This window comes from Orycteropus afer, unplaced genomic scaffold, assembly GCF_000298275.1.
Source record: "Orycteropus afer afer isolate SDZICR_OR568_19922 unplaced genomic scaffold, OryAfe1.0 scaffold00039, whole genome shotgun sequence".
Lineage (NCBI taxonomy): Eukaryota > Metazoa > Chordata > Mammalia > Tubulidentata > Orycteropodidae > Orycteropus > Orycteropus afer.
Genome location: NW_006921626.1, coordinates 16,692,789 through 16,711,260, shown reverse-complemented (window position 1 = coordinate 16,711,260; position 18,472 = coordinate 16,692,789). Strand labels below are relative to the sequence as shown.

Sequence of the window (18,472 nt, the reverse complement as noted above, 5' to 3'; positions counted from 1 at the left end):
TCCATTAAATGGGCAAAAGAATATCTGTTTACTAAATGGTGCTGGCAAAATTGGATATCCATTTGCAGAAAAAGGAAACAAGATCTGTAGCTCACACCATACACAAAAACTAACTGCAGATGGAGCAAAGACTTCAATGTTGAACTTAAAATTATAAAGTTCCTCAAGGAAAAACTAGGGGCAAATTTAGGGCCCTAATATATGGCATAAATAAACTGTCAAGCATAACCCAGAATGCATAAACAGCAGAAGATAAATTAGATGAATGGGACTTTCTAAAAATTAAATTTTTATGTGCTTCCAAAGACATCTCCAAAAGAGTCAAAAGAGAACCTACAGATTGGGAAAAAATATTCAGCAATGACATATCTGACAAGGGACTTATCTCTAAAATGTATAGAAAACTTCAATACCTAGACAACAAAAAGACAAATAATCCAATTGAAAAATGGGCAGAAGACATGAATAGACACTTCACCAAAGAGGATATTCAGGCGGCCAACCAACATGAAGAAATGCTCAAGATCATTAGCCATTAGAGAGATGCAAATCAAAACAACAATGAGAAATCATCTTACCCCAGCACTAGTAGCAAAGTTCAACAAGACAGAAAATAACAAATGCTGGCAAGGAAGCAGAGAGATTGAGACTCTCATACACTGCTGTTGGGACTGTAAAATGGTACAACCACTGTGGAAAGAAGTATTGTGCTTCCTTAAAAAGTTAGAATTAGAAACACCATTTGACCCAGCCATGCCATTACTAGATATATATCCTAAAGAAGTGAGAGCCAGGACAAGAATAGAAATATGCACACCCATGTTCATCACAGCACTTTTTACAATAGCCAAAAGATGGAAACAACCTAGGTGTCCATCAACTGAAGAATATACCATAACCAAACTATGGTACATACAGACAATGGAATTCTATGCAACCCTAAAGAATAATGTAGAATCTGCAAAACACTACATAACATGGATGAACTTGGAGGACATTATGCTGAGTGAAATAAGTCAATCAACAGAAGGACAAATATCGTATTAGTCCATTATTGTAAAAAGTCAAGGAAAATTTTATATATGGAAAGAAATTTTCTTTGTTGGTTACCAGGGGTTATAGGGGAAGGGAGGGAACAATGTTAGATAGGTAGAGACAAAAGTAATACTAATTCTAGTGGAACTATTCCAGAACACAGAAAAGAATGGATACTCCCAAACTCATTTTATGAAGCAAAGCTAACTTTGATACAGAAGTCAGGCAAAGACACCACTATAAGAGAAAATTATTGACCAAGAGCTCTGGTAGCATAGTACCTTAAGCTTATGACTGCTAACCAGAAGGCTAGAGGTTCAAATTCACCAGCTTTCCTTGGAAGATTGGGCAATCTACATTCATCCAAAGAGGGGTCACTGTGAGTCACATCCGACTCGACGGCAGTGAGTTTGGTTTGGTATCCCTCATGAACACAGATATAAAAATTCTCTCAGAAAAATCCTACCCAATAGAATCTACCTTCATATAAAAAAAGAAGAAGAAGAACATTCCATGCTCATGGATAGGAAGACTTAACATTGTGAAATGTCAGTACTACCCAAAGCGATCCACAGATATAATACAATCTTTATCCAGATTCCATCATCATTCTTTAAAGAGATGGAAAAACAGTCACCACCTTTACATGGAAAGTAAAGAGACCCAGTGTAAGCAAAGCACTACTAAAGAAGTAGGAGGCCTCATACTTCCCAATCTCAAAACCTCCTATACAGTCACAGTAGTCACAACAGCCCTGTAGTAAGCAGTACAACAACAGACACATAGATCAATGGAACAGAATTGATAACCCAGAAGTAAACCCATCCACCTATGGACATCTGCTCTTTGACAAAGGGCCAAAATCTTTTCAATGGGGAAGACATAGTCTCCTTAAAAAAAAATGGTGCTGACAAAACTGGATATCCATTTCACAAAAATGAAACAGGATCCATACTTAACACCATATGCAAAACTAACTCAATATGCATCAAAGGCCTAAATGTAAAACCTAAAACAATAAAGATGATAAAAGAAAAAACAGAGCCAAACTTAACCAAAAACCAACCCCACGGCCATTGAGTTGATTCTGGCAACCCAGAACAGAACTGCCCCAGAAGGTTTCCAAGGCTATAAATCTTTACAGAAGCAGACCGTCTCATCTTTCTCTCATGGAGCAGCTAATGGATTCAAACCTCTGACCTCTGGTTAGCACCTAAATGCTTTAACCATAGTGCTACCAGAGCTCGTTCAGGGGCAAACTTAGGGGCCCTAATTTATTGCATAAATAGCCTGTCAACCAGAAGTGAAAATGCACAAATAGCAGAAGATAAACTAGGTGACTAGGACCTCTTTAAAAATCAAACCCTTATTCATATCAAAAGATAATAATCATATCATTCTCCAGAAGAATGAAAAGAGAATGTACAGACTGGGAAAAAATATTTTGGCAACAACATATCTGACAAGGGACTAATCTATAAAATTTACAGAAAAAATTCAATACCTCAACAACAAAAAGACAGACAATTCAATTAAAAATGGCCAGTGGATATGAACAGACACTTCACCAAAGAAGACTTTTAGGCTGACAATAAACACATGAAGAAATACTTGCGATTATTAGCCATTAGGGAGATGCAATCAAAACAACAATGAGATATCATCTCACTCCACCATTAATAGCAAATTGGTTATATATATATATATATGATATAAAATGATAAATGCTAGTGAGGGTATGGAAAGATTGGAGCTCTCATACCTACTTCTGGAGAGACTGTAAAATGGTAAAACCACTATGGAAAACAGTATGGCACTTGCTTAAAAAGTTGGAAATAGAAATACCATAAGATCCAGTAATCCCACTATGAGGTATATATCCTACAGAAATAAGAGCTGTGACACAAATAGACATATGAACACCCATTTTCATTGCAGCACCATTCACAATAGCAAAAAGATGGAAACAACCTAAGTATCCATTGCCAGATGAATGGATAAACAAACTATGGTATATATATACAATGGAATATTACACAACATTAAAAAATAACAAAGAATTTATGAAACACCTCATACCATGGATGAACTGGGAGAACCTTATGCTGAGCGAAATTAGTCAATCAGAAAAGGATAAGCATTGCATGAAATCACTGTTATAAAAAGACAAGAAAAAATTTACACACAGAAAGAAACATTCTTTGATGATTATCATGTAGGGAGGGAAAGGAAGGAAAATCACTGATTAGAGAATAGACACATTAACCTGGGCGAGGGAAAAGGCAATATATTATAAGGGGAAGGTTAGCACAACATGATCAAGGCAAAGGAAGACATTGGGGGGTGCACAAGAGTAAAAGACAACAAAGGTAAATACTATTCCACACACAAGCTTGAAATAACAGTAATGACAACCAATAATCTATGGGTAGATACATAGGTAGACATGCAAGCTGAACATATGTGGAAAGTTAATTTGGAATATACCCACAAGTACATACAGGATTGGCAGAGGATTTTTCTACATATATATTTTATGACCTGCAAATATATCCAAAGATATCATAGAGCAAACAGGGAGCAAAGTTTTGAAAATTTCTTAGCCATAACCAAACACCATGAGCGAATGAGTCACTGGACTTGGGGGCATAGGACCATGGTTTCACAGGACATCTAGGTCAATGGTATAACATAGTTCATAAAGACAATATTCTACATCCTACCATGATGAGTAGCAACTGGGACCCTAAAAGCTTCCGAGTGGCCATGGGGGGCCAGACAATTGGTCTCCCCCCATTCAGAGCAAAGGAGAGTGAAGAGTCAAAGTCTTCCTCAAAGTCTTAAGGAAATAATTAGTCCAAAGGATTAAGGGACCACATGAACCACAGCTTGCACTACCCTGAGACCAGAAGAACTAGATGGTGCCCAACTCCACTACTGACCGCTCTGATTAGGATCACAATAGAAGGTCCTGGATAGAGTGGGAGAAAATAATATGTTGAACAAAACTCAAAATCATAAAAAAAAAAAACCAGACTTACTGGTTTTATAGAAACTGATGGAACCCCTGAGACAGCAGACCTTAGACATTTTTCAAGCCTGGAACTAAGCTCACCCCTGAGGATCAACTTTCAGCCAAAGAATGGACAGGCCTATGGAGTGAACAATAAAACCAGGGAGGAACATGCTCCAGATATCATACAAGACCAAAAGGGCAAGATTTGCCCAAAAGCAAAGCTTTGAAATGGAAAGGGGCAGGAGAGAAGGGTGAACAAAATTGGGGAACCCAGGGAGGAAGTGGAAGGAGTACTGTTATATTGAGGAGATTGTAACCAATATCACTAAACAAAATGTGTATAAATTGTTTAATGAAAGACTAATTTTTTTTCTGTAAACTTTCATCCAAGCCACAATAAAAAAAGAAAAAGAAAAAAGATGTCTGCTTCAATGGTACCCAAAATGCCTTTTAAAAAAATATTTCCTTGGGTTTTGCTCCATGAAACCAGAAAAACCAAATATCTTATTTAGTTGCAACATGATTTTGTAATAAAGTAAACACTTTGATATGGAAAATTAACATTATCCTAAAACAGAGATGCTGATAATTTCCTTTGTAGGGGTGGTTTCAAAAAGAAAAAAAAAAAAAATCCTCAAAATAGGGACTCCACGATAATACATACCTGGTATTCTTGATTTCTCTCCCGATTCTTAATTGCTTGAAAGAGCTCCTCACACACGTTTGGAATGATACCCTTGTTTGCACCAAATCCAATCATGGAATAGCTTTTTCCAGAGCCAGTTTGGCCATAAGCCAGGAGAGTAGCATTATAGCCTTGCCAAGCATTATCCAGAATTCCCCTCCCAAGATCATGGAAAACATCTCTCTGAAAAGGAGATTGCAGGTGTCAGCTTCAGTATAGGCCACTGGTACATATAGTTATCCTTCCTTCCTTTTCACAATATTCTTAAACTCTAACAAATATTCTGGTTTTGACAAAGGCCACTCTAATTAATATCATATAACCTACTTGAAATATAATCCAGATGTTCTCTTAGAACCAGTGAGATAAAACGCTAACCCAAAAAGAGATTTACTTTATCTTAAATGTTAAAATGGAAAACACTGATTATTCACATTCATAGATCACACCATATATATCTTAAACTAGCTAATATCCATCAATAATAAATTTGTGTATTTTACAGTCTTGGCAAATATGGGCTAGGACTTTCAAATTAAGCAATCAGGGGAAAAAAAATATTTTTCAAGGGAACCAAGGTACAGAGACCAGTCAAAGGGTTTTCTACTGCTTCTGTATTCTTTACCCAACAATACCAGCATCAGTTGCCTCAAGTCAACTCTAACTCATAGTGACCCCATAGTGTCAGAGCAGAACTGTGCTTCATCAGATTTTCAGTGGCTGATTTTTCGGAAATAGATCATCAGGCCTTTCTTCCAAGATACTTCTGGGTAGACTCAGAATTCCAACCTTTTGGTTAGCAGCATGTATGATGAACCATTTTCACCATCCAGTAACCTCAATCGAAACAGCAACTTAACAAAATAAACACACTAATTTTAGCCCTCTGCTGGCAAGCACTCTCTTTCTCACAAGATCTAGGGCTTCAAAATAGGAGGTCTGGTGGCATAATGGCTAGGGCATTTGGCTGCTGACCAGAAGCCTGGCTGTTCAAACCCACCAGCTACTCTTCAGAAGGAAGATTGGGCAATCTATTTCCATAGTGATACTGCCTCAGAAACACAAGGAGGGGTTGCTATGAGTCGGATCTGACTCAACGGCAGTGTGCAGCAGGAGTATTCCATTGTGCAGATGTACCATAGTTCGGTTATCCATTCTTCTGTTGATGGGCATATAGGTTGTTTCCATTTTCACTATTGTGAATAGTGCTGCTACAAACATGGGTGTGCATATATTAGTTCTTGTCCTGGCTCTCACTTCTTTAGGATGTTGTTGTTGTTATGTGCCATCAAGTCAGCCCCAACTCATAGCGACCCCTCCTTGGGTTTCCGAGGCGGTATCACTACAGAAGTAGATTGCCCAACCTTCCTCCCGAAGTGGCTGGTGGGTTTGAACCACGAGCCTTCTGGTTAGCAGTCAAGTGCTTTAGGCACTACGCTATACTTAGTAATGGAATTGATGAATCAAATGGTATTTCTAATTCCAGCTTTTCAAGGAATCACCATATTGTTTTCCACAGTGGTTGTATCATTTGACAGCCCCACCAGCAGTGCATGAGAATCCCAATCTCTTCACATCCTTGCCAGCATTTGCTGTTTTCTGCCTTGTTGAACTTTGGCATTAGTGCTGGAGTGAGATGGTATCTCACTGTTGTTTTAATTTCATCTGTCTGCTGGCTAATGAGGAGCTCTGGTGACCTAGTGCCTAAGGCATTTAACTGTTAAGCAGAAGGCTGGCAGTTCAAACCCACCAGCCACTCCTGAGAAGGAAGGTTGGGCAATCTACTTCCGTAGTGATACTGGCTCGGAAACCCAAGGAGGGGTCACTATGAGTCAGATCCAACTTGATGGCAGTGGGTTTGGTTTGGTGTGATGGCTAATGATCATGAGCATTTCTTCATGTATCTGCTGGCCACCTGAATATCCTCTTTGGTTAAGTGTCTATTCATGTCTTCTGCCTATTTTTGAATGGGATTATTTGTCTTTTTGTTATTGAGGTGTTGGAGCTTTCTATAAATTTTAGAGGTAAGTCCCTTGTCAGATATGTAATTATTGACAAGTATGAGTTTGTTGCTGTCATTTTGCTATGTGTCGTTCCCATGGTGTTCCTGGTTTCTTTGTTCCATATAATTTTCTATGCTGAGCTTGTTTTGTTTAGAATCGTGTGATCACTTCCTTCACTGATATTTTTTAGTATTTGCTAAATTTTTGTGCTTGTTCTCTTTTGTATTGTGATGTGAAGGTTTATCATTGTTCTTTGATCTTACCCTGTGATTTGGAATTTTCTTTCCAAGTTTAGAACAGTCCGTTCTATCTTGCAGTTGTCTTGACTTCCCTGCCATTTAGAAGCTCTGTAACTACACAGTATTTTCCCTCTTTTTGGTTTGTAGTTGTCCTCATTTGCCAATTGATGTCTCTGGTTCCCTGTTTACAATCTTGTAGGTTTATTTACTTTGGATACTTCCATAGCTGGGTTGGTTTCTGGGTTATATCATCATGTGTGTTAATGGTCAGTTGTTGTTGGCTGTTGATGTTTCTCTGTCCAAAGGACTCCCTTTAGCATCTCTTGTAAGGTTGGTCTGGTTTTAACAAATTCCCTAAATTTCTGCTTATCTGGAAATGTCCTAATTTCATCATCTTATTTGAGGGACAATTTTGCTGTGCATATAATACTTGGTTGGAAATTTTTCTCTTTTCAGGGTTTTATATATACTATCCCATTGTCTTCTTGCCTGCATGGTTTCTGCTGAGAAATCCGAGCTTAGTCTTATTGGTTGCCCCTTGTAGGTAACTTTTCATTTTTCTCATGCTGCTTTCAGGATTCTTTCTTTGTTGTTGGTTTTGGTGAGTTTGATGATGATATGTCTTGGTGATTTTCTTTTGAGGTCTACCCTATTTGGGGTTCATTGGACTTCTTGAATGGATATAGTCTCATCTTTCATCATACCAGGGAAATTCTCTTCCAACAGATCTTTGACAATTTTCTCTGTGGTTTTATTTGTCTCTTCATGTTTTGGAATTCTGATTACATGTAGGTTATTCCTTTTGATGATATCCCACATGAACCTTAGGTTTTCTTCATTTTGTTTTGATCTTTTTTTCTGACTGATCCCTTTCCAAAGAAGTGTTGAAGTATTTGTCTTCAATCTCACTAATTCTGTCTTCCTTTGATTCAATTCTACTCCTTTGCCTGTTCAATGTGTTCAATCTACTTCTGAAAATTTAGTATTAATCCTCTGGATTTTTATCTGTAGATTTTGTATCATTTCTAGTTTTTCATTTATTTTGTCATTTTGTTCTTGTATTGTCTTTCAAAGTTGTTCAAGCATTTTGTCTGTCTTTTCCTCAATTTTGTCAGTGTTTTCCTTGATTTGTCTCTCAATCCATTAACGTAAATATAATTCATTTGAATTCCTTATCAGGGAGCTCCAGTGCCACTTCTTCCTCAGTGATATGTTCTGGGTCTGTATCCTGGTCCCTTGTTTCTCCTGCTTTATCATGCTTCTTCATGTGGACTGTACTGTGATACTCTGTTTATATTTAATTGGAGTGACTTGCCCACGATTTTCATTTTCTTTGGATGTTATCTATGTAAGCAGGGTACTGTGCTCCTCTATTCACTAGTTGGCAGCACTTATATACTGTGATAGTTGGAGCTGTGTGTCAACTTGACTGGCCCACAATTCTGTGTGGTTTGAGCTGTTGTGGTGCGGTAGTTCCCATGATGGGATCAGATGACTATGTTCTGAGTGGGCAATCTGTTGAAGGGGAGTTTCCCTAGGGGTGTGGCCTGCTTCCAGTATATCCAAGGACATCCTGGAAAGAGAGACATTCTTCTGTGGATCGGGATTCTTTTGTGCTGCCTACAACTGTCTGTGAGTGAACAGTCCACCATTCGGCCTGGAGATTGGATTTGTCATTTGTTGGAGTCAATAGCCAGGATACTGCCTGCCAGCCTTGAGCTCCTCAGCCCCTGTGGTTGCAAGAGCCAGGAAAAGCCTCCAGCTTGACGTTTGATCCAGGAGCTTTGGACTTGCCAGCTTCTATAAGTGTGTGAGCCATTTTCCTAAGATAAATTTCTCTATATATATACATATATATAAGCTTTACTGGTTTTTGTTTCTCTAGAGAACCCAGTCTAACACATATACTCACCACCTGTCTCCTTTCCTGTTGTCACCCTCCTCACATATATCCCCTCCATCCTTGCAAATGGAGCCTTTCTTAGCTCCCTGGAATCTGAATGAGAATGCTGTCACTTTAAAATCCAAAATGGCCACTGCTTGTAAACATTCAAAAGGGCTGCACCCTGGGTCACTTTAAATATCAAAATGGCCACTGCTCATAAACATTTAAAATGGCTGATCCCTCAGTCACTTTAATACCCAAAATGGCTGCCACACGTAAGCAATTAAAATGGTTGTGCCCTCCAGATAGCCAAAAGCCCACAGCTCAAGTTAGCTCCCTTTTTGCTGTTTCCCTTCCTAGTCATAGACCACCAGCACAGTTGTCCCTGCAGCCCTTGGAGACATCATCTTAGTGTGACTTATATTAGGACAACAAACAGTAAACAATTTTCCTGCACTATTTCTTCTTTATGAGAAAGGAATACAAATTACTACATTGCAAATATTATAGGCGCTCTAGGTGTACAATGTGGAATCTGGCTATATTGTGACCATGATTCTACCAGAAAAAAGTGTGTTTATATAATGCATTTCCACTCTATCTTAGGAGCCATTAGCTAAACTTAAACAGTGCTTACTAACCTTAGTAAAGCAACTACTTTGCTATCTTTTTCTTAGCCCTATTTGCAGATTTAGGAAAAGCTTGTTTTCTTTGTCCTTAATTTTTATAGAATAAAAACTTCAAACAAGAAATACAGAATCTTATTAAATAATCTCTTAGGTAGAGAATAGAATCATTCTATGAATTTTGTTTAATATAAGTTTTTCAGTACTACAAACATTCTCCTACACTACAATAATTCTGCAGAATCGTAATAGGTGTTCAATAAAAACTCATTTTGGGGTGGGAAGAGAAAGAATTTCTTTATAGTATATTTCTTCTAGTCTTTAAAAATGTCTTCCTTGAAGAAAAATAAATATTTATTTAATTCACCCATTTTAAGTATATAGATGCATGAGTTTTGGTAAATATATTCATCCATGTGACCACCACCACAATCAAGATATTTTAAAAAACCCAGTTGCCATCAAGTTCAATTGAACACATGGTGATTCCATGTGTTCCAGAGTAGAACTGTGCTCCATAGGATTTTTAGTAACTACAAAAACAAGACAAACAACTAGCTCATCAGGTCTTTCTCTGAGGCACCTCTGTATTTAACTCAAACCTCCAACTTTTCAGTTAATAGTCGAGGGTGTTAAACGTTTGCACCATCCACGGACCCCTCCCCCCATCAAGAACTTTAAAAGTTCCTGTGTGCCGCTTTGTAGTCAGTCTCCTCCCACCTTCAGGACCTGGCAACTAATTTGTTATCTGGAATCAAGTTTTAGTTTTTCTAGAATTGTCGTTTAAATGGATTCATATAATATGTGACTTTTGCATGTACCTTCTTTCTCGTGGTATAATGAGATTCACTCATTTTGTTGCATGTAATCAGTAGTTCCTTTTTAGTACCAAATAGCATTTTATTGTATAAATTGGCATAGTGCCTAAGGCATTTGACTGCTAATCAGAAGGCTGGCAGTTCAAACCCACCAGCCTCTCCTTGGAAGGAAGATTGGGCAACTTACTTCCATAGTGATACTGCCTCAGAAACCCAAGGAGGGGTCGCTATGAGTTGGAGATGACTTGATGGCACATAACAACAACAACAACAAATATATGACAATTTGATTATCCATTCAATAATTGATTTGTGTGAAACAATATTTGAGTTGTTTCCAGTTTGGGACTATTATATATAATGTTACTATGGGCATTTGAATACAGGTGTTTGTACAAGGTCATATATTTTATTTTTCTTGGAATTGCTGGGCCATACCATTAAGCACAAGAAGACTGGTGGCACAGTGATTAAGTTTGGCTACTAATCAAAAAGTTGATAGTTCTACACCACCAGGAGAACATGGCAGTTTGCTTCTACAAAGAGTGCAGCCTTGGAAACCCTATGGGGTACTAGGGTTGAGTCACAATTGCTTGGACAGCAACAGGTTTGGTTTTGGTTTTATCATAAAGCACATATTTAAATTTTAAATAAACTGCCTGCTTTCCAAAATAACCCTACATTTTGCATTCCCATAGGCAGGGTATGAGCATTTCAGTTGCTCCACATGCAGAGAAACATTTGATACTGTCAGACATTAATTTTTTGCCATTTTCATGGATGTGTAGTATTACTTTTTTGTGGTTTTAATTTGCATTTCTTTAACGAACAAATCTGTCTTGGAAGAAGTACAGCCAGAATTCTCCTTAGAAGCAAGGATAGCAGGACTTCATCTCACATACTTTGGACATATTTTCAGGAGGGACCAGTCCCTGGAAAAGGACATCATGCTTGAAAAAGTAGAACGTCAGTGAAACAGAGGAAGACCCTCAATGAGATGGCTTGACACCATGTCTGCAAAAACAGGCAAAAGCATAGCAACAATTGTCAGGATAGCACAGGCCCAGGCAGTGTTTTGCTCTGTTGTACACAGGGTCATTATGAGTCTGAACAAACTCAATGACACCTAACAATGACAACTGATGAGGCTGAACAATTTTTTCATTGGTTTTGGACCACTTACCTATCTTTTTTGGTGAAGCCTCTGATCAATTATTTGTTATTTTAAATGATTGATTTATTTTTCTTACAGAGTTTAAGAGTTCTTTATATATTCTGAGTGGTATCAGATACATGTTTTATAAATTTTTGTTTTCTTGGTGATTTCACTTTTCATTTTCTTAGGTATTATTCAAAAAATGAAAGTTTTTATTATTTATTGAATCTCATTTATAAGAGATTTTCTTTTATAGTTTATGACTTTTGTGTCCTAGGACATCTTTGCCAAATAAGAAATCACAACAATTTTCTCCTATCCTTTCTTTTAGAATTTTTATTTTAGCCTTAACATTTAGGTATATGATCCATTGTGAGGTTTTGTTTTGTTTTGGTTTGTTTTTTTGCATATTGATATCCAATATTTTCAGCACCATATGTTAAAAAATTTTCCTTTTGAATTACCTCGATATGTTTGTAAAAAATAAATAGATTAGATACAACAGTCTATTTCTGGACACTCTATTCTGTTCCACCAATCTATATGCCCATTTTTAACCCCACACCACACACCTTGTGACTGTAGCTTTATAGTAGACTTTAAAATTGACAGTGTAAATTCTCCACCTTTATTATCTTTAAAATACTTTTGGTTATTCTAAGCCCTTAACAATTACATATGAATTATTGGAATAGTGTATAAATTTTAACAAAAAAGTACCTGCTCAGATTTTGATTGGGATTTTATTGAATCTATTGATCAATTTGCCTTCTTAATATTTGAGTCTTCAGATTCATTTATTTAGGTCTTCCTTTTACTAATACTCTATAGTGTTCAGTGTCCAGTTCTTGCACAAATATTATTAGCTTTATCCCTAAATTATTTTACATTTTTTATGCTATTATAAATACTTTAAAATTTCAATGTTCAATTGTTACTGCAAGCATAGAGAATACCACTGACTTTTTGTATATTGGCCTTTTAATCTCACTTATTAGCTGTAATGGGTTATTAAATAGATTTATTAAGATTTTCTACATAGATAATTATGTCATTGGCAAATAGTAAAACTTCCTCCTTTCCAATTTGCTTTATTGTCTATTTTTGCCTTATTTCCTATTCTAGCAATGTTGAATAGGAGTGGTGGGAATGGACATTCTTGTTTTGTTCCCAATTTTAGGGGGGATACATTCAGTTTTTAACTATCAAATGTGATGTTATCTGTTTTTAAGGGAAGATCTATATCTAAGAAATTGCTTTCTATTTCAACTTTGATCATAATTGTGTGTTAATTTTTATTTAATGCATTTTCTGTATCTGATCATATATTACTTCTCCTTTATTTTTTTCATATGATGAAGAATATTACTTTTAAAATGTTAAACGAATTTTACAAAGGTTAGCCAAGGAAAACTCATATTTGATCATGATGTATTACTCTTTTTATATAGTGTTGAATTCTTTTTACTAAAATTTTATTAGTAATTTTTGTGTCTATTTTCATGAAAGATTGGTCTATAGTGTTTTTGTAATGTTTTTTTTTTTTTTTTCCTTTGAAGGCTTTTAACTAAAATCTCATTTTCTTTAATAAACATAGGGCTATTTGAATTATCTCTTTATCCTTGAGTGAGCTTCATTAAATTATGCCATTAGAAGAACTGCTCCATTGCACCTGTGTAGTTGAATTTAATGACATTACATTGTCCATAACATTCCCTTATTCTTTTAATGCTCGTAGGACCTGTAATAATATCCTTGTTTTCATTTATTACTTTGGTACCTTGTACTTTCCTTTTCTTTTTTTGATCAGTTTGGTTAGAGGTTTATTAACATTACTGATCTTTCAAACATCATTTTGTTTGTTTTCATTTGTTTTTCTTTATTTTAGTATTTTCTTAATTACTGCTCTTCCCCTTTGTCCTTCCTTATGCTTGCTTTGAGGAGCCAGGTAAGGGGAGAGCTAATAGAATTTGAACAGCTAAGAGAAACAAATTGTCTGTCAGTTTGTCTTACTGTGGTGGCTTGTGTGTTCCTGTGTTTCAAACACCAGCAGGGTTGCACATAGTGCACCGGTTTCAACACAGCTCACAGACTAAGAAAGACTAGGAAGAAGGAAGAGGCCATCCAATTCTCAAAGAATTAGCCAGGGAAAACCTTATGAACAGCAGAGAAACACTATCTGATACATTACTGGGCAACTTTCTGAGTAGCCCTGAAACATTGTCCAATATAGTGCAGGAAGACGAGGCCCTCAGGTCAGAAGGCACTAAAAATACCAGTGGGAAAGAGCTGCATCATCAGAGTAGAACCAACCTTAATGATATGGATAAAATAAAGCTTTTAGGACCTCCAGTTGCTGGCATGGCACTACTCAATTTGAGGAGAAACAGTTGCAAATGTCCACTAATAATTGGAACATGGAATATACAAAGTATGAATTTAGGAAAATTGGACGTTGTCAAACATGAAATGGAATGCATATAGATTGATATCCTAGGCATTAGAGAGCTGAAATGGACTGGTTTTGGCCATTTTTAATCAGACAACCATATGCTCTATTATGCCAGGAATGACAATTTGAAGAGGAATGCCATGGCATTCATCATCACAAAGATGTCTCAAGACCTGTCCTGAAGTACAATGCTGTCAGTGATAGGATAATATCCATTTGCCTACAGGGAAGACCAGTTAATACTACAATTATTCAAATTTATGCACCAACCACCGAAGCCAAAGACGAGGAAATTGAAGATTTTTATCAACTTCTGCAGTCTGAAATTGACCGAACATGCAATCAAGATTTGTTGCTTATCATTGGTGACTGGAATACAAAAGTTGGAAACAAAGAAGAATCACCAGTAGTTGGAAAATTTAGCCTTGATGACTGAAATAATGCTAGAAATTGCATGATAGAATTTTGCAAGACCAATGACTTATTCATTGCAAATACTTTTTTTCAATAACACAAATGGCAGCTATATACCTGGACTTTGCCAGATGGAGTAGATAGTAATCAGACTGACTACATCTGTGGCAAGAGGCAATGGAAAAGCTCAATATCCTCAGCCAAAACAAGGCCAGGAGCTGATTGTGGAACAGACCATTAACTGCTCATATGCAAGTTCAACTTGAAGTTGAAGACAATTAAGTCCAGGAGAGCCAAAATATGACATTTAATATACCCCTCCTGAATTTAGAGACCATCTAAAGAACAGATTTGATGCACTGAGCACCAAAGCCTGAAAACCAGAAGAATTGTGTGATGACATCAAGAACATCATCCATGAAGAAAACAAGAGATCATTAAAAAGGTAAGGAAAGAAGACCATAATGGATGTCAGAAGAGACTCTGAACCTTGCCCTTGAGCAGAGAGTGGCTGGAGCAAATGGAAGAAATGATAAGATAAAAGAGCTGAACAGAAGATTTCAAAGAGCAGCTTGAACAGAGAAAGACAATTCCTATAATGAAATGTGCAAAGATCTGGAGTTAGAAAACCAAAAGGGCAGAATACACTCAGCATTTCTGAAAGTGAAGGAACTGAGGAAAAAATTTAAGCCTCGAGTTGCAATATTGAAAGATTCTATGGGCAAAATATTGCATGATGCAGGAAGCATCAAAAGAAGATGGAAAGAATACACAGAGTCACTGTACCAAAAAGAACTGGTAGATCTTTATCCATTTCAGGAGTGGCATATGTTCAAGAACCAATGGTACTGAAGGAAGAAGTTGAAGCTGCACTGAAGGAATTGGTGAAGAACAAGGCTCCAGGAATTCATGGAATATCCACTGAGATGTTTCAACAAACTGATGCCCCAGTGGAGGCACTCAGTCAGTTATGCCAAGAGATTTGGAAGAAAGCTACCTGGCCAACTGACTGGGAGAGATCCATATGTAGACATTCCAAAGAAATGTGATCCCACAGAAAGTGGAAATTATTGAATGTGATAGTTGTAGCTGTGTGTCAAGTTGCTGGCCAATTCTGTGTGGTTTAAGCAGTTGTGATGTGGTTATTCTCATGATGGGATCAGATGAATACGTTCTGAGCAGCCAATCCATTGAAAGGGAGTTTCCCCAGGGGTGTGGCCTGCTTCAGGTATATTAATGGACATCCTGGGAAAAGAGACACTCCTTCTGCAGATCGGGATTCTGTTGTGCTGCCTACAACTGTCCATAAGCGAACAATCCACCATTCGGCCTGGAGATCTAGGATTCATCATTCGTTGGAGTCAATAGCCAGTATACTGCCTGCTAACCTCAAGCTCCTCAGTCCTTGCAGCTGCGAGAGCTGGGAACAGCCTCTAGCTTGATGTTTGATCCAAGAACTTTGGATTTGCCAGCTTCCATAAGTGTGTGAGCCATTTTCCTAAGATAAATTTTTCTTTTTCTCTCTATGTAAGCTTTACTGGTTTTGTTTCTCTAGAGAATCCAGTCTAACACATTTGGTACCAAGAGTGGTTCTCGAGAGACAAAACCATAAGGATGGGCTTCCTAAATTGGTTCTCTAATCTGATTAATCTTAAAGACACTAGTGACCCTGCCTCTGTTAGTAAAGAGGGCCCTGCTAATCCATGGCATGAGGTGACATTAATATGCAAAATAGCACCACCAATAGATCAAGTACTTGTGAGAAGAGAGGCTCTGGGTGATCACATATTTGATACTTTTCTGCAATTTTGTCAGCATGAGGAGTATAAAGAAGCCGGTTAGTTGGTCCTACTTACACTAGACAAACTGGTGAAAGAGCGAGATGAGCTCAGGGCTGCTGAGTCATGGTTTAAGTGCTACATAAAAGACCTCAATGTTTCCAGTTGTGTTCTGAAAGAAAGCCTTGTTTCTTCTAGTAACAGAGCTGATATTGCTGAAAACCAAACCCAGAGTCTTATTGTAAAGGTGGCTGAATTACAATGCCAATTAAATTATCAACCCAGAATTATGTCTGAAGTTAAAGTGAGGGCATTGATTGGGAAAAAAATGGGATCCTGAAACCTGGAATGGGGACATATGGGCAGATAGTCAGGAAGATCAGGATATGGAGCCTGTAAATTCTGTTGAATCCCTCCCATCTGAATGGATTACTGTAAAACAATTATCCCCTCCACCTCAGTTTGATGGGATTAGCACAGCTGTTCCTGCTGGGTCATTGCCTAAAGCAGAGGCCATGGAAGACATTCCTGAATGTTCTCAGGAACTGCCCCAACCACCCATTGTTGCTGCTAGACCTATAACTAAAGTTAAGTCCAAGTGAGCCTCAAGAGGTGAAATACAAAGTGTGATACCAGACCTGCCTTGGTATAATGTAAGTATCCAGAGGCTTAGGGAAATAGACCTGTTAAAATGGATTTATCAGATTAGACCCCTAGAGCCAGAAATGGAGAGTCCAGAAGACACGCCTTTCACCAGTACGATGAAGAATAAATTTGTGAAGGGAGCTCCAGCATCCTTGAAGACTGCTGTGACTGCTATTTTATGTAAACCTGATTTGACGGTGGGAACTGCCCTAATTGAACTAAGATGCTTAACTACGATGGGGCTCATTGGACCCTGTGGTAGTAGGGGCCAAATGGCAGCAGGTAATTGACAAAGACAAGGTGGGCATGGTTACCATAATGGACAGCAGAGTCAGAACAGTAATCAGAATAATCTGATTCATGTGGAATTATGCCATTGGCTACTTGCTCATGGTGTTCCTACTAGTGAAATACATGGCAAACCTACTAAATATTTACTTGATCTATATAGACAGAAGAATTCTAGGTCATGTGAACAGTAACCTAGATTGAATAGCCAGAATACAGAGTCACGACCTCTCAATCAATTCCCAGACTTAAGTCAGATTACAGACCCACAACCCCTTGAATGAAGGGGAGGTCAGGTCCCTTTAAGAAAAGACCCCATTACATTGCCAAAAACCTATAACATCAATCTTTCTCCTAGCCTTCCCCAAAGAGATCTGAGGCCTTTTACGAAAGTTACTGCTCATTGGGGAAAAGGAAATAATCAGACTTTTCGGGCATTACTGGACACTGGCTCCAAACTGACACTATTTCCAGGAGACCCAAAGCATCATTGTGGCCCACCACTCAGTGGGGGCATATGGAGGTCAAGTTATTGATGGAGTCTTAGCTAAGGTGCATCTCACAGTAGGTCCAGTGGGTCCTTGAACCCATCCTGTAGTGATTTCCCCAGTGCCAGAATGCATAATTGTAACAGATAAACTGAGCAATTGGCAGAATTCCCACATTGGGTCCCTGACATGTGGAGTAAGGGCTATTACAATAGGAAAAGCCAAGTAGAAGCCATTAGAACTGCCTCTACCTACAAAAATGGTAAACCAAAAGCAATACCGTATCCCTGGAGGGGTTGCAGAGATTACTGCCACCATCAAGGACTTGAAGGATTCAGGGGTGGTGATTCCCACCATATCCCCATTTAATTCACCTATTTGGCCTGTGCACAAAATAGATGGATCTTGGAGAATGACAGTAGATTATCATAAACTTAATCAGGTGGTGACTCCAATTGCAGCCCTCCTTCATTAAATGGAAGTGGTATATCAGAGATTAGTCTCTAGCAGGACCTGAAGGCACAAGTAAGTTGCATGAGGAAGTAGCCCAAATGCCTATGGTCTCTACTCCACTCACATTACCTTCTCTCTCCCAGTCTGCACCTATGGTCTCATGGGGAGTTCCTGACGGAGGAAGAGAAAACTTGTGCCTGGTTTACAGATGGTTCTGCATGCTATGCAGGCACCACTTGAAAGTGGACAGCAGCAGCATTGCAGCCCATTTCTGAGACATCCTTCTAGGACAGTGGTGAAGGGAAATCCTCCCAAAGGACAGAATTCTGAGCCATGCATATGGCTGTTCACTTTGCATGAAATAAGAAATGGCCAGATGTGCGATTATATATGGATTCATGGGCTGTGGCTAATGGCTTAGCTGGATGGTCTGGGACTTGGAAGGAGCATGATTGGAAGATTGGTGATAAGGATGTATGGGAAGAGGTATG

General features: G+C 38.1%; 1 protein-coding gene across 1 annotated transcript in view; it reads right to left on the bottom strand.

Annotated features, from left to right (window-relative positions):
* LOC103193744 (kinesin-like protein KIF28P) overlaps positions 1–18,472 on the bottom strand; it is a 148,931-nt gene that overhangs the window by 98,938 nt on the left and 31,521 nt on the right. Inside the window, exon 3 of the mRNA XM_007937001.1 lies at positions 4,716–4,919. Within this exon, the coding sequence (XP_007935192.1) occupies positions 4,716–4,919 (204 nt within the window). The remainder of the gene's footprint in view (positions 1–4,715; positions 4,920–18,472) is intronic.